Genomic DNA, 26,602 nt, shown 5'->3' with positions numbered 1-26,602 from the left:
GATTTTATTTATTTGAGAGGGAGAGACAGAGAGAGTGACAGAGATAGTGAGAGAGAGCACAAGCCGGGGGTGGGGTGGGAGGCAGCAGAGGGAGAGGGAGAAGCAGGCTCTCCAAGGAGCAGGGAGCCAGATGCAGGACCCAATGTCAGGACACCGGGATCACGACCTGAGCCAAAGACAAATGCCCAACCAACTGAGCCACCCGGGGGGCCCTATAGAAAATAATTTAAATGGCTTATTTCAGAAAGGCTTTATTTTCATTCCTGACTGCTCCCTGGTAAAGGCCTTGACTAGGTTTCCTCTGTACCTCCCTTCCCTCCCCGCCCCCAGATGTTGTAAGCACAGCAGCATGATGTAAGCTGCAGCTCCTTTGTTTTCTTGTTTCATTTCTCCCCCATTATAGACCCTCTACTATACCCCAGGCACTGCTAGGCATGGGGGAAGAGACAGCTCTGCATCGAGAGAGAAGGCATCTCTGAGCACGTGCCTCAGCTGAGACGTAAATATGAACTCTGAGCTAGCATTAAGGCATCCTGGGAAAAACTTCCCAAGCAGAAGAAATTTGGACTTACAAATACCACCAAGTAGCATTTTGATTTACAGGTATCTCTCGCTTCTCAAAAGTTCATGTTAGGCCACTTTTATTTTACGAGAGTGACATCAGTAGCTGTTTTCATTAACCAAAAGATATCCAAAGAGGATTTTCGCTTTTATGAAAAATGATAGAAAGTGAAAACAGCATTCAGTGTTTGTTTTGCAGGGACGGCGGCCCCGCCAGTCTCCTTCCCCAGGAACCACAACTCAGGATCCAGAGCTTGAACTGTGTCTGTGAACATCTGTGCTTTCTTTCCATTTATTCTGTGCATTAGCAAGATGTGTCCTAAGGTTACTTTTTTTTTTTAAATCACTACTGCTCATTTATTATAAAGAATGTAATTCCGGAACAGCTGAATGGAAGTTATGCATAGGGCAGAGTATGTGGGAAGGGGTACAGAGCTCCCATGTCTTCTCTGGGCAGGCACACCACCCTCCCAGCACCTCGGTGTGCTCACCAACCCAAAAGCTCTCCAAACTAAGGTTAGTTTTGATTCTGGAAAATGCTCAAAAATTTTTCCATATAAACTTGATGATGACTGCTTCTTCCCTTTACACCATTTAGGCTTATTACAGAGGTTTCACAGGCATGCTCTACTTGGAAGCGGGGGAAACCTGCATCAGTTAAGAATGTTATTTTGAGGACGCCTGGGTGGCTCAGTCGGGTAAGCTTCTGCCTCTGGCTCAGGTCCTGATGCCAGGGTCCTGGGACTGAGCTCCGCGAGGGACTCCCTGCTCAGAGGGGAGCCTATTTCACCCTCTTCCTCTGCTCACGCGCAAGCGTGCGCACGCACACACACACACTCTCAAAGATGAATAAACGAAATTTAAAAAAAGAAGAAGAATGTTGAGTCCTGATTCACTTAAATCATTATTGCCAGAGACAGTCCTCATATGGGGGCTGACGGAAGACCCACATTATTCCTCATGATAAGGAACCAGCATTCTTCCTTTCCCTTTCTCACTGTAAACCAGGTGACCTACTCCTTGAAGAAAAAGCTCAGGTCTATAATTAGATCCCACAGTTTAGTTTTACAAGCTTCTCGATTTATAGGCAATTTTCCTCCTCATATCAAGCAGAGCATGCTATGATCTTAGTAACTGAGAAAACAAAAAGCAAAAATTTTAGCCTTCTGTAAAACATAAATAGGGATTAAGATTTTGAATAAAGCAAAAATTATATATGAAAAGTTACTGAGATTAGTCATCTTACAAATTAGTCATTTTAAAATAGTAGATATTCTTAAGCTATCTAAGGCAGCTAGAATGTCTACCATAAGCTACTTAGATATATAACGATTCAATCTTCTTACACATTTAAAAAATTTTTAAATGGTTATGTAACTTGTTAAGCAAAAACAGAAATTTGGGGTCTTCTCCATATACATTTTATTTATTTTCCCCCTTTTTAGCTTAAGGTATAACTACAAATAACATAGTAATACATTTAAAGTGTACAACATGTTCGCTTGATAAATGCACACAGTGCGAGGGGGCTCCCACCATTGAATTAACTAATATATCCATCACCTCACACATATTTTTCTTTCTTTTTTGGTGAGAACATTAAAATTCTACTCTTAGCAAATTTCAATGATCTAGTACAGCGTTATCAATCATAGTCACCATGCTGTACATGAGATCTCCAGAACTTACTCCTCTTATAATTGGAAGTTTGTACCTTTGACCAACATTCCCCCATTTCGCCCACTCCTGACCAACCACTTTTCTACTCTGTTTCTAGGAGTTCAGCTTTTTTAGATTTCACATACATGTGATATTATATAGTATTCATCTTTCTTTCTCTGATGTATTTCACTAGCCTACTGCCTTCCAAGTTCACCCATGTTGTCACAAATGGCAGGATTTCCTTCTTTTTAAAGGCTGAATGACATTCTAAGGTATGCATACATATATACCACACATTTTCTTTGTCCATCCATCCACTGATGGATACTTAAGTCACTTCCATACCTTGGCTATTGTGAATAACGCTGACATAAACATGGGAGTACAGATAATCTTCGAGATACTGATTTCATTTCCTTTGAAAACAGCTGAAGTGGGATTGCTGGTTCATATTGTCATCCTATTTTAAATTTCTTGAGGAAGCTCCAGACTGTTTTCCATAATGGCTGTAACAGTTATACTCTTAGAGAATTCCCTTTTCTCTGTATCATGCCAGCATTTGTCATCTTGTTTGTCTGATAACAGACCCCCTACAGGAGTGAGGTGACAGCTCACAGTGGGTTTTGATTTGCATTTCCCTGATGATTAATCAAGTTGAGCACCTTTTCATATACCTGCTAGTCATCTGTATGTCCTCTTTGGAAAAATGTCCATTCAGATATATTGCCCATTTTTTAATTGGGTTATTTACCTTTTCTTGTTCTTGTTGTTGTTGTTATTGAGTTATATGAATTCCTTATATATTTTGGACATTAACTCCTTACTGAATAGATAGCTTGCAAATATTTTCTCCTGTTCCATAGTTGTCATTTCGTTCCATTAATGGTTTCCTTTGCCATGCAGACACATTTTATTTTGATATAAACCCTGTTTATTTTTGCTTTTGTTGCTTTTGATTTTGTTGTCAAATCCAAAAAATCATTGCCAAGATCAATGTCAAGGAGCTTACCCCGTGTTTTCTTTTAGGAAACCATTTCAGGTCTTATGATCAACTTTTTAATCCATTTTGAGTTGACCTTTGTGTGTGATAAAAGATAGGGATCCAGTTTCATCATTTTGCATGTGGATATGCAGTTGTGCCAACTTACCACAATCTACTCCCTCCTAATCGTAACTTTACGTTGACAACATACCGAATTTTAAGTTCCGAGAATAGATCCATTTAATCCTCTCTTCCTTTGTACAATTATTGTTATATGTATATCTATGTTAAAATTTGTTTTATTCAATCTTATGCATTTTAAACATGATAGAATATATTTTTATAGCCTTTTGTATGTACTCATATATTTACATTTTATTTACAGCTACCATTTCATTTCTTCCTGTGAATGTGAGTTACCATCTGGTGTCGCTTCCTCTCAGCCTGAAGGATTTCCTTTAGTAATTTTTTTTGACACAGCAAGAATTCTGTCTCTACCTGTGAATATTTTTATTTTCATCTTTTTGCAAGGATCATAGCTCATGTTAGCTCTTGTTCAACTTCTGAAAACCGACTTATTTCATGTATTTTGTCCAGTTTTATACTTGCTTACTGTGAGATGGTTAATCTGTTGTCAATTACCCCATCATAGCCAAAAGTTGAAGGCTTAAAATACTTCTGCATTCTCAAACATGCATTCAACAAATATTAATCAAGTACATAACATACATTTTTTTTAATCTTAATCTTGCAAGGTTGGAAGAGAAAATTAAATTAGTGAATTTGCATAGCCACTGTGGAAAACTGAAATACACAGATTGTTTTACTATATAAATACTGTACTTACTGACATGTGATAATTCTCTATCACATGTCAAAAATTTTCATATGCTTATAATTTTGACCTTCTACTATATTCCTTTCTGATACTATATTCTTAAATTATCTAATTTAGATAAAATAATTTGCTCATTGAAAGTAATGAAACAATATTAAAGAGATTTTATAATTCACTTATTTTACTAAAAGGCTAGATTTTGCTCAAATTATTCTTTTTTTTTTTTTTAAGATTTTATTTATCTATTTGACAGAGAAACAGCCAGCGAGAGAGGGAACACAGACGGGGGAGTGGGAGAGGAAGAAGCAAGCTACCAGCAGAGGAGCCTGATGTGGGGCTCAATCCCAGGACTCTGGGATCATACCACGAGCCGAAGGCAGACGCTTAACGACTGAGCCACCCAGGCGCCCCTGCTCAAATTATTCTAAATTAGTGAAGCTAAGTCATCTGAAGGATACAATACAATACATTCCCAATAGAATGTTAGCTCAATCATCTTTTGGTTTTCTATGGGCTACAAACATTTTAGGTTTGAAGCATCCTAGTACGAATAACCACCAACATTTGCACACTTCAGACCCTGGTGGATTCTAGTATGCTGTAAATATTCCTTCCTCACACATTTTCCCCTCTCTTTCCTCTAATTGCTTAGTACAACTTGTAGGCTATGGCACATATTTAATACTTTTATGCCGTGTATACTGTATGGAAACCTATGGTTTCAAGTGTAATTTGGTCTTCCAAGATATTACAGTATTATGCTGAACATCACAGTAGATAATTCAAAAGGCCAGTAATTGGAGAAGTATCAATTCACATGCAAATTTATGTCTGATACAAAGCTCTTCCAGAATAGAGAGTCAATGGAGAGAATTAAGATAACTTAGGTAAGGAGAATTTCAAAAGGTCCTCAAGTTTCTTAGTTTTGACTATCATACTGATCCTTTCATAATAAGGTGGCCAGACTTCAATAAAAGCTATGTCAGTCTAAGTTCCTTATAAATTCTTACACCAGTCAGTTAATAAAAGTAATAGACTGAGATACAAGACTGACATGTAATCCATAACACTATTTCACAGAACAAAGTGTACCCCCAAGTCACGGAGCCCTGGTAGTTTCTAACGCCCGACAGGGAGTTCTTGAGGTTTCAGTGGTTTTCCCAGGAGCTATGGAAGCAGGGCAGGGAATTTATAGAGCTTTGGTAATTTCACATTCTCACTTTGAAGAACCATTCCCTGTTATAATAGTGGGTGAAAGCAAAAAGACCAATGTATTTTAAAATGAACAAAAGCTAGTTTTTAAGCTATGGTCTTTCTTAATAATAACAATACAGTTCTTTAATACATATGTTTCCACAATCGGCCATAATAGTTTCAAAACCTCAATTATGAAATAATCTTCCCATTTCTTATTGTTCTTTAATCAAGTTCTTGCCAATTTCTAACTTTTTTTAAATACAGTCAAATTCAGTATCCATCCTGCTATTTCAACCCAATTGCTATCATGAAGTGATTTTTTTCTCCTCTGAAATTCTCTAGGAGGAGTCTACATACTTTGTTATTTAGAATATTTCAGTTTGCAGTAATCTTTTTTATTCATGATTTTTTCAAGACCTAGTTCAGGAATTCTTCCCTGACTAATCATTTTTTATGAGTTTTCCTCTAAACTTACATATGCAATTTAAATTCCATTAGCAGCTGGAGAAAGTCAAGCAAATTCATCTATTTTGGCAGAGGGTCAGTTGCCTAATTTATAAAGTGGGGACAACAATATGTATTTCAGTTGGGAGTTGCAAGAATCAAATTCATCATCTGTATTAATCCCCAGGATCATTTTTTATAAACTTGGAAAGATAAAAATAATAAATAATAATTACAGTAATAAGGCAGAAAAACCCACTATACAGTCTGAAGAAAGTATACCAAGCACACTCACTTGTACTATGGAAATAAAGGCTTGTGATACGTCACGTTCTTCTGCAATATAGTTGAAAGCTCGCCAAAGAGCAACGCCAGCGTCATCTGCTCCATCAACTTCATCATCTGTGTTAACAATGAACACAAAACCAATTCTGGGGAAAGAAGGTGAATAAGGAATGTCACAACTACCCCTTGAATCACAACCAGCCACGATTTTTCAACATTACTAGACTATAACATCTAGATGGAGAGAATGTGTTAATGGAGGGAAAGAGGGAGGGCTATATTTGAAAAGGTTTGATTTGTAATGTCTGTTCACCAACATCCGCCTATCTAATGGAATCCTCCAAACTGTCAAACTCTCTCTGGTGGTGATATCCTCAGATGGCCATGTTTTTCCAGAAAAATAAAGGGAAAGTATACTCTTGACACAACTTCAGGGAAATGGATCCATCTTTAAGCACCCAAAGTGATCAGATCATTTTCTCAGGAAATGAACAGGGTTAAAGAGATTACTAAGCAGCTTTGATTAACAGAGTCTATCATAAAGATAAATGAGGTTTCACAGCACAGCCGTGTTGTGTCAGGTGTTAAAGACCACCCACCACTGCTCTGAATTCCAAATGAATACTCTGTGTAATACTCTGTGGTATAATGGGAACATCACTGGATTTCTTTCAGTTGACCGTTTAATGTTATAAATTGACAATTACCTAAGAGGAATTTTATGATAATAGAAAAGCTCAGCAAGCTTTATAAAATCCAAGGTATATTCTTGAGCAGGATCAATAAACAGAACCTAAAAGAAAGTAGATAGTTTATCATCACTATTTTGTTTGAACATTTTGGAATTTTCATGAAATTCAAGTTTGTTTCTGTCGCTAAAAGTATGAAATTCAAGATGCAATCTTTTTTTAAAGAAATTTCCAGCAATTCTAAAGACTTTTATATAAGAAGGAATTTCATAGGTAATGAAGGATTTCTAAAAGCTGAACATTTGAATAATACATGGAATTTAATACCAGATCACGCATCCTTTTTTTGAAGCACAGCAGAGTAAATTTTTTAAATAACAAGTGAAATACCTTATTCTAAATGTGCCTTGGATTTTCTCTAACTTTTTTAAAAAAGATAGTAACTGAATTTTGAAAAAATAGCATTAACATAACTGCTTACTCTACACTGCTGTAGGAAATAACATATTCACTTCCTTTGTTGAAAAAAAAATAAAGCCCCAGCTAAGTATTTTCTGCACATTTCATAGTTGTATCAGGTTATTTACTATTATAATAGTGAACTCATACGCATAGATGATAAAGTGATATTCATGTATTTTTCCCTGAAATGTAGTAAATTTTAATCTTTAGTTAGTTCCTTATAATATAGAAGGAAAAATGTTCAATCAAATTTCTTTCAGAAAATGTAAACGTTAACTCATCAATTTCACATCGGAACTGTAAAAGCACATCTCAATAAGAAGAGGCAGATTTTGTGGCATTGCTGGCTTTGGATGTCTCGTTGGCCAAGCCACCTCAAGCTTGCTGCATCAGGCAAGTATTCCCTTCTTATTACACAGATGCCTATTCACCAAGAACAAGGTAATCCAGAAAGAATGCTGATACCTTTATAAAAGATGTATACAAAATGTCATATAAAACTCACCAAATTATGAAAATTACGCCTTATGGAAGGTATAGTTCCAGGGAACACGGGCTTCAGAAGCTCCTGGCAACTTGCAGGCCATGTGACATACAAATCATCATTTTCTAGGTCATTAATCCACTAGGAAGAATCCAAAAATCTGTGAGAGCTATATTAAGCTAATACTTAAGTCATTTTCAAAGCCAGCTTTCATTCTTTCAAAGTAAAAATACACAGAAATTTCTATATTTCTGATTAAATATAAGAAGCCAGTTGAATATTCTTTAAATTAAGGAATATATTATGTGCAACAATTTTATATTTCCATGGTCTTTTAGATTAAGCCTGACCCTCCTCCCAGAACTGACTTCTTCTATTCATGTTTGTTTCTCATATTAAAAAATAAAATTGTATAGAAATTACTCTCCTTAAACCATTTGACAGAGATTAAGTCTTTATTTTAATTATTAGCAGTATAGGAAGCAGTGAGGTCCTCCACGTTCCTTCTCAAATTTTAACGCTTAGACATAAGGAAAATAAAACATGACATCCTGGGTGTCCAATTCTAATCAAGAGCTAAAAGTTTATACTAGACTAAGCCACCTGTCCAAAATAATGCTAAGAGCTGGGGAAAACATTTAATCACTGTTTAGATGCATGGAGGTAGGGTCAACGAATTATCAAGGGTCAAGGAGTTACAACCCTTAAAGGCAAGAGGCACAGCAGACAAGCTCCATGTTCACCTCAATTCTGTCCCTAGGGAGATTTTCCAAATTGCAGCCTGGAAGAACTAATTCAAACAGAAAGTGATAGTCATACTAGGCTGGAAAGACAGAAGTTAAAATTAGGGTTGCCTAAATGGAAGAAATTGAGGGGGCGGGGAAATCCAGTAGACCGGGGTGGGGGGGGGGGAGTGCAGGGAAGAAACCAGAGTCCCTGTCTTTACACAAACTCCTCTCATTTGCTGACTAGGAACCTGCACGTACCCATGGCAACACCCCGGCCCCAACACCACTAAAAAAAGAAAGGAAAAAAAAAAAAAAAAGAGCCAAGGGGAAACAGACACTGGGGCTTTGAAGCTGCAGCCACAACGCAGTAATGAGACAGAAGTTGAAGCCTGAAGTGTTAAGACTGGCAAACACTGTACTTTAACCTGAGAAACCGACAGGGCTAGTCCCCCAGGAGGAAGACACAAAGTGTAAGAGCTCCCACTAAGCCCAGAAACGTGCCTCGACAGAGCCAGGTGAGAGCTGGTATTCGGGCTGCCGCAGCAAACCTGACAAACATTTGCTTCTGTGACTTTACATTGGTAATTTCGGGCTCCTATCAAAAACTGCCAGGCAAAAAAAAGGACCAAATATCAAAATGCAAGAGAAAAACCAGACAATACAGAGGGACCTGGCCAAGGACTTTAAAATAACTATGATAATACATATATTTTAAAAAGAACAAAAATAGATGGAAAGATAGAAAATGTTAAGAGAACTAAAAATCCATTACAGGAAGAGCCAAAGGTATATTCTAAATTTTAAAACTCTGTAATTAAGAACTGTAAGAACTTCTAAAGAAGATTTAACTGCAGACTGGACACGGAGGAAGACAGTGATTAGCCAACTGGATGACAGATCAACAGATGTATATCAACCAAAGTGCACAGAGAAAATTAATGCAAAATCAAAACGAAGGGTGAGAGAGACGAATGACACAGGCACGGTCTAGTGCATGCTGCACAAAGTCCCAGAGGAGAGGAGACCAGTGGTGCCCAAGAACTCAGGCGGCCTCTGCAGTGATCCAGACAACAGGTTTTGGAGTGTTGAACCACATCAGAGGCAGTGGTTTCAGAGAGAACACTGAGCTACTACCACACCCAGACAGTAGCTGTAAGAGAAGGAGTCCGTGCAGGGGAAAGCACAAGCAGGTGGGGAGGGAGTTGGCGCAGTCTGGGACACACTGACCAAGTGCATAAGGCACATGAGCAGGAGTAACTGGGTAAGCTGCAGCCATTTCTATTTTGTGGTTAACAAGTGTCATGGGGCTCTGTCATTAGCTTGTCTTCGCTATAATCTGTCCTGATACCATGGAGGGGAGGAAGAAGGGAGAACTTCGGTCTCCCTGGAAAATTAGGTAGTGGTCTATCTTGTTTATGTTTTTGAGGTAATTTTTGCCAAGATGTGAAGGTAATGTGAACAGTTCTAAAAATCCTGGCAATAGGCTAGGAATGCCCTGTGAATTGGAAATCGTTATGGACTTGGACAGCAGTGTCTGGATCAGTTCACTGTTCTTCTGTGGGAATGAGAGGCCAGTGGAGGGAAAGGCACCAAAGTAGAGGATTTGAAAATCTGACCCCCAGGGTGGTCCGTTAATACTGGTTTTAAGTGAGAAACTCGCCGTATGCTTTATGTATCTGTCCTATTGAACCTGGTTAAAAATTGGAGGTAGAGTCACTTTTAATATGTATCAAAATATCTGGAGGTGTTTACTGAAAATGCAGACTCCTTGGCCTGCCTTCAGACCTACTAAAGCAAGAATCTCAGAACAGGGCCTAGGAATCTCCATTGAAAACGAGTGTCCTTGGTGATTCTTACCATAAATACTAAAGGTAGAACACTACAGCAATGGCCTAATTTATAGCCTGGGTGTCGGGTAAACTCATCTAGGCGATACCCTGATCCATTTTGGAGAACTACTGAGGCAATGGAAATCGCTTTGCATAGGTGCTGCAGAGACTGAACTGCCCATTTTTACTCTCAAGTAAACTTGCAGAAGCTGCGACAGTAACTGGAAGAATGGCCTCACAGAGCTGCATGCAGAACTGGCACTGATATTGCAATGATCTACCGCTGTTCGTTTGGTTGGCTGGAACTCTGGCCTTTTCATCTACCGGGCTACCAAGATACTGAATACAAGCTACTGTCATTAATAGATTAGAACTTATAAGACCATCTCTTCAGGGTCCAAGGACCTGCACTAGATGGGTCATGGTGCTAGAGGACGACTTTCTGAGAGAAGCGAAGAACTTGGAAGACTTATAATTTACATCTTTTAGGTTTTCTTTAGGAAGTGATGTCAGCTAAAATGGCTGAGTAAGGAATTTCAAAACTCCACCCTGACATAGAAGCAATAAGAAACTAGAAAATCACTGGGGGGAACTCAACATTTTAAGAACTATGAAAATTAACCAAAAGCTTGCAGCAACCTTGAGAGCATTTATTCAAGAAAAATGGCTGAATCTCAGAACAGTGAGATATGTGGTGTGAAACTTATCCTAGTCCCATCTCGTGCTCCCAAGCCTATCAGTAGCCTTGAAAAATGACAGCCTGAGTTCCAGTATCAATATTGGAGAAAGCAGAACGAACCTCATTCTGAAAGAATTTTAGTTTTTGTTTGAACTGTCTGGTGACTCCCTAGAAAACTGACTAAAAAGGCTTCTCTTTATCCTGCCTAACTCATAACAGTGTTAGAGCTGCTGCCCCATTTTGTGTAAAATAATTACGGGCCAATGTTTTAGCCACTCCTGCCCGCAGCAATAGAAAACAGTTGGGACGAAAGCAGAGCAACCAAAATCTAATGAGGAAAGGTTGGGGAATGAGGTGCTTTAAGAAGTTCTGACATATTCTTGGGATTCTAAAAGGCTATGCAGATGCCCAGGGAAGATTGAGAAGCCCCAAGTTCTCTCCTCTGGTTGACTTTGAAGCTCTGTGCTAGCAAGAAGTGAAGGCCGAGGCGGACGAAGGCGCCTGGCTGAGGGTCCAATTCGGGCTGCTCCCCATCCATCTGCCACACACCCAGAACCCCTATGCAAGAATGGGAGGCTTTTGGGATCCAGACATTTAAGTAAGTCTCTGTCCCATACTGAGCAGATGACTAGGTGAACGTAACAGAGACTTCTGTGGCCACACATAAGAAAGAATACAGGCTTTACAAAATTAGGTCAGAGAAGTCACTAAACAAGTAACAAAAAACGATAGCAAACAGCAACAACAAACCCAGGGAAAGTGAGAATCTGACTTTCAGAAGTGCCATACTGTAATATTCAAAATGCCCAGTTTTCAAAAAAAAAAATTAAGAGGAACTGAAAAATCCTAAAATAAACATAACACAATTCTATTTACAATAGCATCAGGAAGGATAAAATACTTAGAAATAGGTTTAAGAAGTATGAGAGACTTGTATGCTGAAAGCTACAAAAGCAACATCATTGAAAGAAAATAAAGAAGATCTGAATAAATGGAAAGACATCCCATATTCATGGATCAGAATAAAGTGTCGCAAATAATCATCTACTGAAAGCAAGCACTTTCTAAGTGGAAAAGTAAAAGCATTTAATTAAGAGACAAAACTTCCCTTAATAGTATGTAAAACAAGGTATTTAAAAAATTAACCTATTATTTAGCCTTAAAAAAGAATAAAGTTCTGATACATGCTACAACATGGATGAACCTCGAAAACAGTATGCCTAATGAAATACACTGGGCAGAATTAGACAAATAATGCATAATTCCACTTTTATGAAGCACTTAGAAAAGGCAAATTCATAGGGACACAAAGCAGAACCGAGGTTACCAGGGAGTTTAAAGAGGGGAATGGGGAGTTACTGCTTAACGGATACAGAGTTTCTGTTTGGAATGATGAAAAGGTTCTGGAAAAACGGATCATGGTGATGATTTTACAACACTGTGTATGTGCTTAATGCCACCAAATTACACACTTAAAAAGATTAAAAGAGCATATGTTATTTATATTTTACTTCAATAAAAAATTACTTTCCAACACTCTCAGAGAGAATGGAAAAGAATGCCTCCTCAGGTGTTCCAAGAACTGGGAAAGAGTCAGAGCTGTTATAGTAGAGCAGTGGGGAAGTAGACTGGGTGTGGATGATGGGGACAGCAGCAGGGCTCCTCTCCCCAGGGGGCGGCCTCTGCCACCAACCTGGGAGGACCAGGATGGTATTTTATGAATGGAGCCGCAAAGTTTCCTTAAGATCTATCTCTTCTTCAGAGTAGTCTTGAAACTTACTGCCCTCCTTTTCTTACTGTGGCCCATGCTCCCAGTGCTCTTCTACAAATGTTTAAAAGCATAAAGGCTTAAAATAAAAGTCCCAAAGTATTAAGATTACTAACATGGTCATTCCTTTTTCTGATTAAATATTTTTAGAGAAGACGTTTGTTAATTGAGCTTAAAGATATCCAAGTCAAAGTAAAATCCAGTAAATGACAGAATATGGTCTAAAGAGGAGGAAAACACAGTAACAATAAACATTTATAACAAGGCACTTGGTGCTCTGGAAAATACAATGGTAACTAATTCAGAACTTATGTAACTTGTCCTGAGTCGAAGGTCAATATACAGCAATTTCTGTATGCCTCAGGGAATATACAGCAATTTCTTTGGTGCTGTTGTTTCCATGATTCTTGGATGGCGGACCAAATTTGTAAGTGGGAAGGCTATTCGGGTAGGACTAAAGTACTGTAATAACTGAACATTCCCAAGAAAATCCCCTAAATATTTACATGAGACAATTAGCAAAACAGACAGGTTTTTCTTCCCATTTTTCTTTCCTAATCATGTAAGTCATACATACCCATTGCTAAAAATTTGGAATTTACAGAAGAACATAAAGAAAAAACCCCAACTACCTATTAAACCACATCACCCATTAATAACATTTTGATTTATTTCCTTCGGATCCTCTGTCCATCTTTTCACATGATAATATCATGTAAGTCTGTATTTCTTACTTAATATGAGAGCACAGTCATTGATCCTGGTTGTTGAAGCATGAATAAGCATAATTCTGATGTCTGAATAACATACCTGAGCACATGGATATACAATTTACAGTATTTTTCTGTTATATACGTAACTCATTTCTATTTTGTTTTAAAAATATGCAGTGATGATCATATCTCCGGGAATATTTTTCTCCATTTCCTACTATTTCTTGATGGTAGTTTCCAGTGCAATTACTTAGATCAAAATCTGTAAACGCTGGAAGGACGCCACAGCCACGACTGCTTCCAAGCCTGCGCCAATTAATACTCTGTCCAGGTGTCCTTCTATCCTTCTGTATTTCCTCAGTTAAGTTGCAGTTTTTATTATTGGTTATTAAGATTATTACATAGTAAAGCTATTATCAGGTTATCTGAATTTTTATGTTATTATGAATAAATCACTGTGTCTTCCAAATGGTTTTTGGAAATAAAGCTTTTTGACCTGCTTATTGTCACTTCAAACCTATTTTACTAAGGTCTTATTAATTAAAATGCTGTTTTTTATATAATCTGCCACGTAATACTCTCATTTTCTCATTTCTTATAGTTTGACTTTTTTTACACTAATGTTAAATCATAATGGTGATATGGACATATTTTTATTGATTATGTTGTAATTGGAATGTTCTCAGTTTCATTGTTAAAATTGTTTTATGTTGGTTTGAGATAAATATTTACTTATTTGTTAAAAGAATACGTTTATTGAGAACCTACTAAAACCAGGGACATAAATGGTGAGAAAAAAAATGGGTAACATTCCTACTTTCAAGAAGTTTATATCGTCTAATAAGAAACAAAGATATCAAAGAATCACAGGACAAAATTATAAAATTATAAAAATTAACTGTGCAAAGTATATAGAAGGCTGGTAGTTCTGTACCATAATAAATAGGTATGTATACATACACACACATGTGTGTATATGGGGGTAGAAAGGGTTAACTCAGCGGGCCAGCTTGCTCACACCTCGCACATTCCCTTCCCTAGAAGGGCCGATTCTGTGACAAAGGTTCTCTAGGTTGGCTTCTGAGAACCCAGCTCTTGAAATGTTCTGATAGTTTCTCCCATGCTGAGGGTCTTGCTGCATGCTGCTCACTGCAGAATTTCTGTGAACTACACGACTTATGATGAACACCTGCTTTTCCTCTGAGGGTCTGGAGCTTCAGTGACTGAGATCAGTCACGTGCGCATCATATGACCATATGACAGCCCCCTGTCGGAACCCTGAAGTCCCAGTTCAAGCGTGTCCTCTAGGACTCCACGAGGAGCAGCTTCTTGGAAACTCCTGCCTGGTCTCCTCTGGACTTTGCCTCATGCTCTTTCTCCCTCTGCTGATACTGCTTGTGTTCTGCTCCAATAGACTATAACCCCGAGTGTAACAACTTCTAGGCTTTCTGAGTCCTTTCAGCACAACATGGAGCCTGAGGCTGATCCTGGGGCTCCTCAATACAATGTGTATATGAAAACATCTTCTAATCTGGACAGTTGAGGGCAGCTTCTCTCAGGAAGTACTGTTTGGAGCGGAAGCCTGAAGAAAGAGTGGGAGTTGACTGGACAGAGAGGGGAAACATGGCTTCCCAGCATGAGAGAAGGGAAAGTAGTGAGAGGAGTATTTCACAGTCTCAGAAATGAAAGGAGGGAGAAGACCACTGACAGCCCGACAGGCCACACTGAGGCTGGGACGGCATCCTTGCTGCAAGCAGGGGTGAGGTGAGCAGACTCGCAATTCCTGCAGGTGATAACATGGACCAGAACGCTTGGAGGCCCCTGTAAGCCGGTCAGGCAAGGTTCTCACGATAGTAGGAGGTATTCTTACATTCCTCAGATCTTAATTATTTGACGTTTTGTTGCTGTCGTTCGTGGGGTTACTTGGTTGTTCGTGTTTGTTTTTTTAAAGCTGGAAAGGATCCTGAAGGAGTGAGTTCTTGAGAGGAAATGCAGAGAACAGGAGGAAGGGGAGAGAAGATATGAAAATGAGCGGGGGATGAGTCTGTATTTTCACTTCTCCTCTGAGTTCTCCTGAAACCTCTTTCAAAATGCTTAAATTTATTTGAAAGCCTGCTGATATTTGGTTTTATGTTAAGTTTTAAATCTAAAGGTTTTAAAAACAAGGAATTACATGAGCACTTACCATTACAGAAGAATGCCTAATATCTAATGCATAGGTATGGTCCGAAACACGTGAGTTTAATTTTAAAAATTTGCTCACGTCTTCTTTGTTGATCCCAAGATTGTGGAGGCCATTCATCATTTTTCCTTCTAGTTTCAGCATATCCAAAAGACTTTTAAAGAAAAGAAATAAGTTTTATTTTGATTTGCCAAATTTAAAAAAAACCCTTTAAAGTTTATAGCTTTCTTAAAGCATTAGAAATGAATTCATGGGTATTTTTATTAACAGCAGGAAAAAATATTATTAAACTCATTAGCAAACAAGACAAGGAGTTCTAATTAGTTACCTAGGGTAAACTCACGTTGACTTTTTTGTGTGTGGTGACAAAATCTTATTTAAGAGTTAAGGCAACAAGGTATATTTATTACATCTTTAGCAAAGTGGTGAAGATATGCTCACTCTTGAGTGAACCAAAAATAAAGGGAAAAATATACTAGGTCACTATTTTGGTAAGTCTTGCATTAAGGTAAGATCAAATAGGACCTAAAATATAAAATTTTAGCACAGAAAAGACCCATTAAAGCATGAAAGTTCACAACTGTTTAGAATACATATTAAAATTTCTAATCATATATATAATACTCTGAGAGCTCTTAAACATGACAGAAGATATTACTGCTAAAAATAACATCAATAACACTACTGGCAAAAAGTCTGGGCAGTTTGATTCTTTAAACTCCTACTGATCAAGCTCACACGTGTGTATGCCAGGTAAGTGCCACGTCCTTTCTAAACAGAGCACTTCTCACAACCACCTCAGTAAGTCCCAAGTGATGTAGTTGAGGCCCAGGCAGCTGGTCTCCTGCCCAGGTCCCTCAGCTGTGCGCAGAGCGGAGATATGAATGCTGTGGGAAGACAGTGCTTCCCTGTAGCTGTGATGATAAGCCTTCACCGATTGTGGTAAAGTGTGCTTGTGTTTGAAAAGGTAAAATTTTACCAGGCAAGGAAGAGCTTCATTACTTTCTGAAACCAAGTCTTAAAATTCATATTTATAATGTTCAACCTAACTGCTTCCTTAAAAAAATACAATCATGGAAATCACTTTGCTTTTCAGAAATGTACAGAATCAGAATAAAGCAATATATGGATTTCAGAATACCATTCTCAGGGAGGTCTACAAAGATCTACATTTATTTTTATTTTTAAAGATTTTCTTTTATTTAGGGGCACCTGGGTAGCTCAGTCAGTTAAGCATCTGCCTTCGGCTCAGGTCATGATTTCAGGGTCCTGGGATGGAGCCTTGCATCAGGCTCCCTGCTCAGTGGGGAGCCTGCTTCTCCGTCTCCCTCTGCCTGAAATGCCCCTCTTGCTTGTACTCTCTCTGTCAAATGAATAAAGAATTCTAAAATAAATAAATAAATAAATAAATAAGCAAATAAATAAATAAATAAATTTTTATTTGAGAGGGAGAGAGACAGAGATAGCGACAGAGATGGCAGGAGCAAGGAGGAAAGGGAGAATCAAGCTCCTGGCTGAGCAGGGAGCTTGACACAGGGCTTGTTCCCAGGACCCCAGGATCATGACCTGAGCTTGAAGGCAGATGCTTAACCAACTGAGCCACCCAGAGATCTAATATCTGAACCCTTACAAAAGCGGTTTTTTTAATAAGTGTCTTAAGCTGGCCTGGAGGACTTAGTTCTGAGTGTCTGTATCCCGGGCAGTTCTGACCACTGCTTTACAAAGCACACTTTTTAGCCTCCCCTCCAATCGATTACAGGATGAGTGTGGTAAAAAGAGCACTAGCTTAGACACCACAAATCACTCTTCTAATAATAAGATTTGGTCTGGGCTACAACACTACTTCATGTGTGACTTCTTGAAGTTCTTAACCCTTTTGGTCTGAATTCTCTTCCTTGTAAAATAAGAATCCTGGATTGCATTGCCAATATTCTCTCCATTTTTAAAATATTATGATGCTTACTAATCAGACACTTTTGGGGGGCAATGGAACTTTAATATTCCTCATAGCTTTTTTATCTACCACCTTTGTAATCTCAACCTAGTTTCTAAGGAAAACCATCACTAGAAAGACCAGACTGAGTTACAGGGTACACTGGAAACAGCATGAGATTTTGAATCTTGCTACTATTTGCCAGCTGTGTCCCTATCTTTGTGTGACATTTGAGTCATTTCCCCATCTAAAAAAGAGAATGGTGATAATCACTCTATAAGGCATTAAGATTAAATTAATTCACTACTGGGCACACAGTTGCCCTCAATAAGCATGTTTCTTCCTTGCTCTTTTCAAATCTTGAATTTGGGTTACCAATTAAAAAAAATCATTCCTTAAATGTGCTAGGTCTATTTATCAGGAAAACTCGATGTATCTCTGGAGTTTGAAACAATTAATATAATTTCTCATGCTTCTCTTTTAAATAGTCATTATCTTTAGATTTGCTTAGAGCCCTTCACCAGCTCCTCCTGCCCTTGAGAGGAAAGGTGCAAATCCTAAACCTGGTTGCACAATCTGCCCCTCGACCACCTGTGTGACCTTCTTCCGGCTCCTCCGCACTCCACAGCCTGGCCACAGGAGTGGATTTTCATTTTCTCAAATGTGCCACTGCTTGCAGAACCCCCACTCCCCACTTTGCCTGATTCATCCTTTAAGTGTCAGCTTAAATGATCACTTCCTTTAAGAAATCTGACATTTCTACTGTCCCCATGTTCCACCAAGAACTGGTTGAAATCTCTGGAGTTATACACTCCCAGAGCACTGCACTTTATCTTTTGTAAACCTTACTACACTATCATTATATATTTACTATCACCTACCCCACTAGACCACTTGCTTCTGTTTTCTTCACTACTACACCCTCAATATCTACCGGTTTCTATAGCATAGTAGGCACTCAGATATTCACCGAACTGAATTTTAATATTGATTTTATAATACTGAATTTTAAATATATTTTTTAAAGATTTTATTTATTTGACAGAGAGAGAGACAGCGAGAGAGGGAAGACAAGCAGGGGGAGTGGGAGAGGGAGAAGCAGGCTTCCCGCTGAGCAGGGAGCCCGATGTGGGGCTCAATCCCAGGACCCTGGGATCATGACGTGAGCCAAAGGCAGACGCTTAATGATTGAGCCACCCAGGCGACCCTATAATACCGAATTTTAATGTTACATGCATTACAAATACATATTTATCAAGAGCCCCAGAATATTCTGAGCCAGACTACTTCATTAAGATACAGAAAAAAACCACACAAGTAGGGACATCAAGACACCTTTGTTTATCTTTCTTTCTGGTAGGTATACTGTGGAGACACAGGCTCAAGCAGAACAGGCTGGCTATCAAAATGATTAACATCCACTTTGTACCACTTTGTCTCCTCAAATCTGTAGTTGAGGTGATTGCTTAGAGAAAAAGATGTGTCAGCGGCTCAAAGGTAGAAATGTGAGACACCATTTATGGACCTCCTCAAATTTACTCAGCCCTACCTGCCTTCCTCCCCGGTCGCGGCCACGGCCTCTTGCTGCTGACCTTCCGGGGGGAGGAGAGCCAGGCTTGGACCAGGATTTGACTCAACCAGTGCTGACCAGACCCACGGAAGCTCCGGTTCCTCCCACTACTTCCAGGGTCCGAAGGCAAGGATGCATCAGTGCTCTACAACCCAAAATGCAGGGAGACACGGGTGGTAGGAAAGCAGCGTAAGATAACTCCTCACTCCCGTCCCTCCCATAAATGGGTAATTCTGCAGTACTAGTCACACGGGACCTCTCTCTGGATTCAGGATATAACCTTAGTAACACGACATTTTCCTTCCTTCTCCTCTTTCCTGAATCATTTTCTTCCAGGCTCCACACTGATTTCCATGTTCTGATTTCTTTCTGAGAATCTATTTTGTGCTAAAAATGTCAGAAGATATAAACATCCTCACATCTTTTCTTGTCCTCCTTGAAGGGACTTAGAGGAGCTGCAGTTAGTGATCACATGAGTGAGGAACAAAATGTGTCACAAGTCGCACAGATCACGACCGACCAGCTGGAGGAGATACGGGGATTTTATTTCCTGAATAACCTACAGCCTTTCTAAATAACTAGGCAAAATGTTCCTGCTATGAAAACCTTCCTGAAATCTACCCACCATTTACTCCCTCTCTTAAACCCAATTTCACCATTCCTGAGCACAGATGGGATTTTGTCCTGCTGAGGCTTACAGGCCAGCAGCTAACAGCCGCTCTATGCCTGCTGTGGATGGTGCTTACCCTATGGGTCTTAGCTATCATTTTTTTCCTAAGGATCCAACTAAATAAAGAGAAAAGCCTCATTTGGGCTCTATGTTTCTCAGTCTCTCCTACATTTTCCTACTCTTCCCAAACTGGTAAGAGAAGGAAATAAACATTTAATCAATTGAAGTTCAATGAAAGTATATTCAATTGAATTAAAATTGAATATCTGAACTAAAGTATTGTGTTTACTAAATTTATCTTATAAATACTAATTTCTAAAGTAGTTTTATGCTTCTCTTTAAAAGTAAAATAAATTCAATTTGGTTTTTCTTCTATTTGGCCCATGACTAATTTGTGGATCAACGCTCATGACAAATACAAGACTTTCTAATTTTGCCCTAGAGCATTTTTTTAAAAAGATTTTATTTATTTGAGAGAGAGAGAGAGAGAGAACATATGAGCAATGGGAGGGGCAGACAGAGAGGGAGAAGCAGACTCCCCGCTGAGCAGGGAGCACCAGGAGGTGGGCTTGATCCCAGGACCCCAGGACCATGACCTGAGCCGAAGGCAGACACTTAACCCGACTCAGCCACCCCAGGGGCCCCTGCTCTAGAGCATTTTCGAAGAATTTTTTTTTGACCTACAAAAATAGATAACACCCTGAATTCTACAAATTTAAATTTCCTTTCTGACAAATACAAGTACTTTAAACTCTTTCTGTTAATTCCATTCTTCTGGGGGAAATGTCTCGTGTTCCTTTCAGTTCCTTTCTGGAGGGTAGAGTTTGGGGCTGCTCAGTGCAGTCCCATGGAACTTCCCTGCTAAAGGACAGACCTATTAAGGAAAGACAGTTTTTTTGTTTTTTTTTTTTTTTAATATTTTATTTATTTATTCGACAGAGATAGAGACAGCCAGCAAGAGAGGGAACACAAGCAGGGGGAGTGGGAGAGGAAGAAGCAGGCTCATAGTGGAGGAGCCTGATGTGGGGCTCAATCCCATAACGCCGGGATCACGCCCTGAGCCGAAGGCAGACGCTTAACCGCTGTGCCACCCAGGCGCCCCGGAAAGACACTTTTTTTTTTTTTTTTTAAAGATTTTATTTATTTATTCGACAGAGATAGAGACAGCCAGCGAGAGAGGGAACACAAGCAGGGGGAGTGGGAGAGGAAGAAGCAGGCTCATAGTGGAGGAGCCTGATGTGGGGCTCAATCCCATAACGCCGGGATAACGCCCTGAGCCGAAGGCAGACGCTTAACCGCTGTGCCACCCAGGCGCCCCGGAAAGACAGTTTCTAATAATGCGACAAGTAGGGGTGTAATGTTTAGAACTTCAGTTTTCACATCTGAACAAATGTCTCCAAGGTCTCTCCCAGGTCTGCATTCTAAGACACTTAAGAGTATTCTCACAAAATAATAGTAGAATTGTTTTGCACAAAAACATGTATTTGCTTTACCTTTAAAGTGATTATTTACATTCTGACAAATATTAAATTCAGGACAATATTTTCCTTTATATAAATCATAGTTAGTTTGTATCAGTAATTTAATACTTACCTAAAAGGATCATAAGCACTCATATCAACACGAAGTCCATTTATGAACAGACAAGCATCACCTGGCTGAATTTCAAATCTATCACGAAGACCCTTAAAATAGAGCAGGGTAATAATTAACCAAGTAATATAACAATAGCAATCTATGCCAGGAATCGGCAAACTTTCTACAGAGTCATAGAGTAAATATTTTAGGCTTTGCTGGCCATATCTTCTCTGTCACAACCACTCAACTCTGTCCTGTAGCACAAAAGCAGCTACAGACAACGTAAACAAACGAGCATGACTATGTTCCAGTAAAACTTGTATTTATGAAAACAGGTGGCAGGCCGGATTCGGCCTATACATGGCTAGTAGCCTGCCCACCGCTAACCTAAGTGATGGAAATCTCATGATAGGTCAGAGACACAAATACCTGAATATTCTGATTCTGCAATATACATTAAAGTTCCAATTCTAGGACAATTACTTACCTAATACATCTTATATTGTGTGTATGTAGGCACACACATAGAATTTGATAGTTGCCACACTCCTAGTCTTTAATATCCCAAGACTCAAAACTTTGGTATATTTGTAAATATCTGTTAGAGATCACTCTAAATTCATAAAGGTTTCCACTACAGCAGTGTTTCAAAGTTCGTTTTTTTATTCAGTAAATGTTCCCCGAGCACGTGCTATGAGCTAGAAACCACTCCAGGCACTAGAGCAGTAATAAAAGTAACGAATGTAATGTTCTTGCCAGTACAGCATAGTTATTAAGATACTGGTAAGGGGGTCAAATCACCTTTAAATCCTAGTTTTGCTACTTAGTCATGGTAAGAGTTGGACAAAGTTACTTTGCTTCCTTATGTCTCCGTTTCCTCATCTGGACAATGGAGCACTTACTTCCATCTCACAGGTTATAAAGTATAAATGTGATATATATCTGTGTCTAGTCACATATGCAGCACTCACAAATGAAGCTTTTATTATTACTATTATTAGGGCAGGTGAATTCGTCTAGAAGGAAAAACAGTTTCAAAACGGTGCGTATCAATGATGCCACATAAGTGACCTAACAGAGGTCTGTAACAATTATTCTAGAAAGGCAGGTGAAGCAACTACCAAGAAGAGATTCAGAGTAGGTTTGGCAGAAGTGAATTTTTCTGTATGATTATCACTCACCACCAACAGGTTACATAAAGAGAAGAGAGAGAAGGAACTAAATTTGTAACAGGACAGAAAATATTTCCATTTGATTTATACAGAATACTAGCAAGAGATTAAATTCTAACACGAGAAGATTCACAGGTGAAACTGATTTATCTTTAACTATTTCTGTGCCTTTCTATCAAATGCTTATTCTAAGAAATCTGCATTCTAACTTCAAAATCAACACAAGCCTAATGAACTCATCGTTTATTCTCCCAAAACTTGCACTAAACGCTCATACACATCGTGTCCCGCTCTCTCCTGCACCTCATTCATTTCAGGCATCTCAAAGATAAGGAGAAAGCACATCAAGCACACAGATCTGTACTAAATTTTAGTTATTCCCTAAAGAATGTTAATGCCAGCCACAGTGCCTTGAACAAAGATAGTCAAAAAAGGGTAACCAACTGAACTCAGCGGATGTGACTGCTGAAATACTGTCAGTCTACTGGAGACCGGTGCTGACAAATTCTCTCTTTCCCCTCAAAGGAGTAAGCCTTCAATACTGGAAAATCACCTGAATGTACAGTTTAAGGCAGCTTTTTGCAAATCAGGAGGTTAAGACTTCAATTTCCAGCAATATGATGAACCACAGATCCTGAAATCCTACTAAAAAAAAAAATACCAAAATGCTAAATTATTAATAATGACCTCTAAATGGATGGTTTGGTTTTTAAAAGTAAAGACTTCATCTAAGGACAGAGAGGAGGTGGGACTATGAGTCCAAGGATATAAGCAAACACTGAAGACCCTATCCCAAGGAAATTGCAGGCTTCCTAGGTGGCCTAAAGCTTGGGGCTTTGAGGGCTGATCTCAGGACAGGAGGCAAAGCCTTGGGCCCACTCAGGGCAGGGAGGGAGGAGCATCAGAGATATCTTGTGCACACAAATGTATGTAACACTCACAGTGAAAGGTGACCTAGAAAAGAAACTGCCCTGCAGAAACAGCGTAGAAGCTTGCTGGTCTCACCCTGGGTTTTGGTGAGGGAGGAACAAGTTTTCAGTAAGAATTCACGACCTCTTTCATCTTCATAGGAACCTGAGGCTTGATTTCACACTATTTTTAAGGTCCAAAAAAATATACACAGACCTTTTATTTGAAGTGGAGCTAAGCTGGGAGTGCTCTGTGGGTTTGAGCAGAAATAAATATAAATTTCCAATGAGAAACAGAAACTCATCCAAAAAAAAAAAAAAAAAAAAAAAAGAGGAATACATTGCAACATATCCCCCTTTAACAACCCACGGAACTGGGCCATTACCTGAGGCTAAAAAAATTCCAGCTGTGTGGATCTCAGAAGACTGGTTGAGCTTTATAATGGTAAATTTGTTTATAAACACGTCTGGAGGCCCCAAAGCTGAAACTGCATCCATTCTGAATTTAAAAATTGAAGTCAGATATATCTTAATGTAGGAGATGTTCTTTTGGGTTTTTTTTTTCAGATGAATGATGAGAGAAGATAAAATTCCAAAAAAAAAAAAAAAAAAAGTTTTACAGAAGAAGTTTTGGAAAGGGTATTCTAATTTAGGGATTTTTTTTTTAGAATTTCAAAATTTTCATACCTTCTAAGTAATTAGTTCATATAATTAGAAAAGGCACGAGCTTCTATTTGGATGAGGTATAATTCTTTATTTGGATTTTGTATTTAAATATCTGCATTTGGTGTATTACATAATTTTGAATGAAACAATGTTTCATAACTGTTGAAGTAAAAAAAAAAAAAAGTTACCAGATCGCCCTTCTCCTATCTCCATTTTATTTCCCCCAAGCAAAAAAATGTTATCGAATATAATTAAACAGTTCTTACAGTAAACAGTAACACACACACACACTGGACTGACATTTAAAATCACCCAAAGTAGATAATGACCCGTATCTGATTAAAATAACAATTCTGAACTTCGAAGGGAAATTTGCTGTACTTTGGAGTGAAAGCAGTTGCCTCCCGGATAAAACCAAACCCAGATTCACTTAGATCACTTCAGCATGGTCATATTTTCTGAATACTCTCTGCATGAGTTCAAAGTCAAACCATAAAAAACTGATACACAAAGAATTCTCATGCTCATTCCAGCACCGTTCACCCTGTCTCCTGGCCCCTCTTGGTGGCCCAGAGAGGTGACTGGGGTTTTTTCCCCAGTTTCTTGTTCATCCTTTTGGTGTTCCTTTATGCAAATACTAGTATATACAAATACGTATCTTGTTTTCCCTGTTTTCTTTCACAAAAAAAGAGAGCTGCTAACTGAGTGCTCTATCAAACTTCTGAATTTGTAAAATCTGGTGTCTCGGTTTAACTCTGATCTGTATTTCTTATGAGTGAAGACAGATCATCTTTCTACATACTGATGACCACTATTATTCCTTTTTCGTGTGTAAACCTTTTGTTTACATGCTGTGTGGGGACAGTACTCTTTGGTATGGATGACGAGATGCCACAGCAGTGACCTACGTCCTGGGTGTTCACACGCCCAGTCCATGCTCAGCAACACTGCAAGGGCACCCTGGGATTCCCGGCCTTCTAGTCACCACCACCCTCTTCTCCAAGGTTGGAACTCCAGTTTTTTTAGGTACCACTCACATACATACCCCACGTGGTAGTGGGTAACATGGACTTAGTCTGATCACATTCAGCCGAGATTAATAACATGAAAGCAATTACCATTCTTGTCTTCCTCCCAGCATGCTCTGAGGGAGACGGCTAACCAAGATGACCATACACGCCATGATTACTTATTGTACTAATTAAATTCAGATTTCTTGCTCTGAAGGCAAAGCTATGTCAAAATTATTTCACTGATTCCAAATGGAAGAGAGGTGGAGAAGGTGACACAGCAGTCGCCCCTGAGGCCCTGAGCAGGCTGGAGCAGTTGGTGGCAAGCACAGAAAAAGAGTGACAGAGCCTGATGGTGCTAAGGGGCTACACTGGTGCCCATGAGGGGCAGGTCCCTACTTCAGAGTATTCCTGGCTAGGGTTCCTAGCCTATCTTTTCCACATGAATTTTTAGATTCATCAAGTATCAGAAAAAAAAAAAAACTCTTGGTATTTTTATTAGGTTCTGATTACAACTATCTAAATTAACTTAGAATTAATTGTAATCTTCCAACATAAGAACATGAATGTCTTTCAATACGCCCGCAAGGAGTGTTTCAAATTCTTCCTTATATAGGCTTTATACACTTGTTAAGTTTATTACTAGATGCTGTTTCTGTTGCTATTATGAGTCTTTTTCTTTTCTTTCTCACATCTTCCAACTAGCTGTCTGCAATATATGGAGCCTCTTGGTTTCTATATAAACATTAATCGTGTAACCAATTACCTTTGTTGTGGACTAAAGCATGTCCCTCTCCAAATTCAAATACTGAAGCCCTAATCCCCGACGTGACTGTATTTAGAGACAGGGACTTTAGGGATGTCAACAGGGTGAAATGAGGCCATGACGGTGATACGCTTCATATGCACAGAGGAAAGGCCATGGGAAGACACAGCGAGAAGGTGGCTGTCTGTCTACGAGCCAGGAAGAGAGCTCTCACCCGAAACAGAATCTGCCAAAACCATTATCTGGGACTTACAGGCCCCCAACCTATGAGCAGATTAGTATGCCTTTCTATCTCCCGTTTTTGGCTTTTTTAGCAGATTCTTTACACCTCATTTTCCCCAATGTTTACACTTCTAACATATTTCTCTTGACGAATAACGTTCGCTAAGAGCTAATAATAAATTACAATGACAATAATGAGCCCCACTGTCTTGCTCCTGATTTTGGTGAATATGCCCTTAGTACTTTTCCACTAGTAAGATGTTGGTTTTTAAGCAAAGGTACACACAAACACACATGCACACACTTTTAACCATGTTTTTAAAAAAAAGTATCACTGCTTCCCTTATGAAGTATTTTTTTAGATTAATTTTTTTACAATCAGGAATAGGTCTTGAATTGTGTAAAATGCTTTTCCACATCTATGGAGATAATCGTGCTACTTTACAACTAATATCTTAATGGTATTATATGAATAGATTTCTTAATATTGGATCATCCTTGCATTCCTCAAATAAACTTCATTTAATTATGATATATTATCCTTTAATTAGTTTTACGGTTTTTGTCTTTTAATGCATTACTTTTTAACCTGTACTAATTTCTT

The 26,602-nt window shown here is 38.8% G+C and overlaps 1 protein-coding gene across 4 annotated transcripts in view; it reads right to left on the bottom strand.

The window, feature by feature from the left end:
- Nucleotides 1-26,602, bottom strand: part of UGGT2 (UDP-glucose glycoprotein glucosyltransferase 2) — a 192,237-nt gene that overhangs the window by 106,375 nt on the left and 59,260 nt on the right. For all 4 annotated transcript variants that reach the window (XM_026493491.4, XM_057307574.1, XM_057307558.1 and 1 more), the window contains exons 11-15: nt 21,270-21,361; nt 15,507-15,657; nt 7,626-7,745; nt 6,677-6,762; nt 5,980-6,115 (exon numbers count right to left, since the gene is read on the bottom strand). In XM_026493491.4, coding sequence (XP_026349276.3) covers nt 5,980-6,115; nt 6,677-6,762; nt 7,626-7,745; nt 15,507-15,657; nt 21,270-21,361 — 585 coding nt within the window. The remainder of the gene's footprint in view (nt 1-5,979; nt 6,116-6,676; nt 6,763-7,625; nt 7,746-15,506; nt 15,658-21,269; nt 21,362-26,602) is intronic.

This window comes from Ursus arctos, unplaced genomic scaffold (genome assembly GCF_023065955.2).
Source record: "Ursus arctos isolate Adak ecotype North America unplaced genomic scaffold, UrsArc2.0 scaffold_10, whole genome shotgun sequence".
NCBI classification, from domain to species: Eukaryota; Metazoa; Chordata; class Mammalia; order Carnivora; family Ursidae; genus Ursus; species Ursus arctos.
This window is presented reverse-complemented; position numbering and strand designations above follow the sequence as displayed.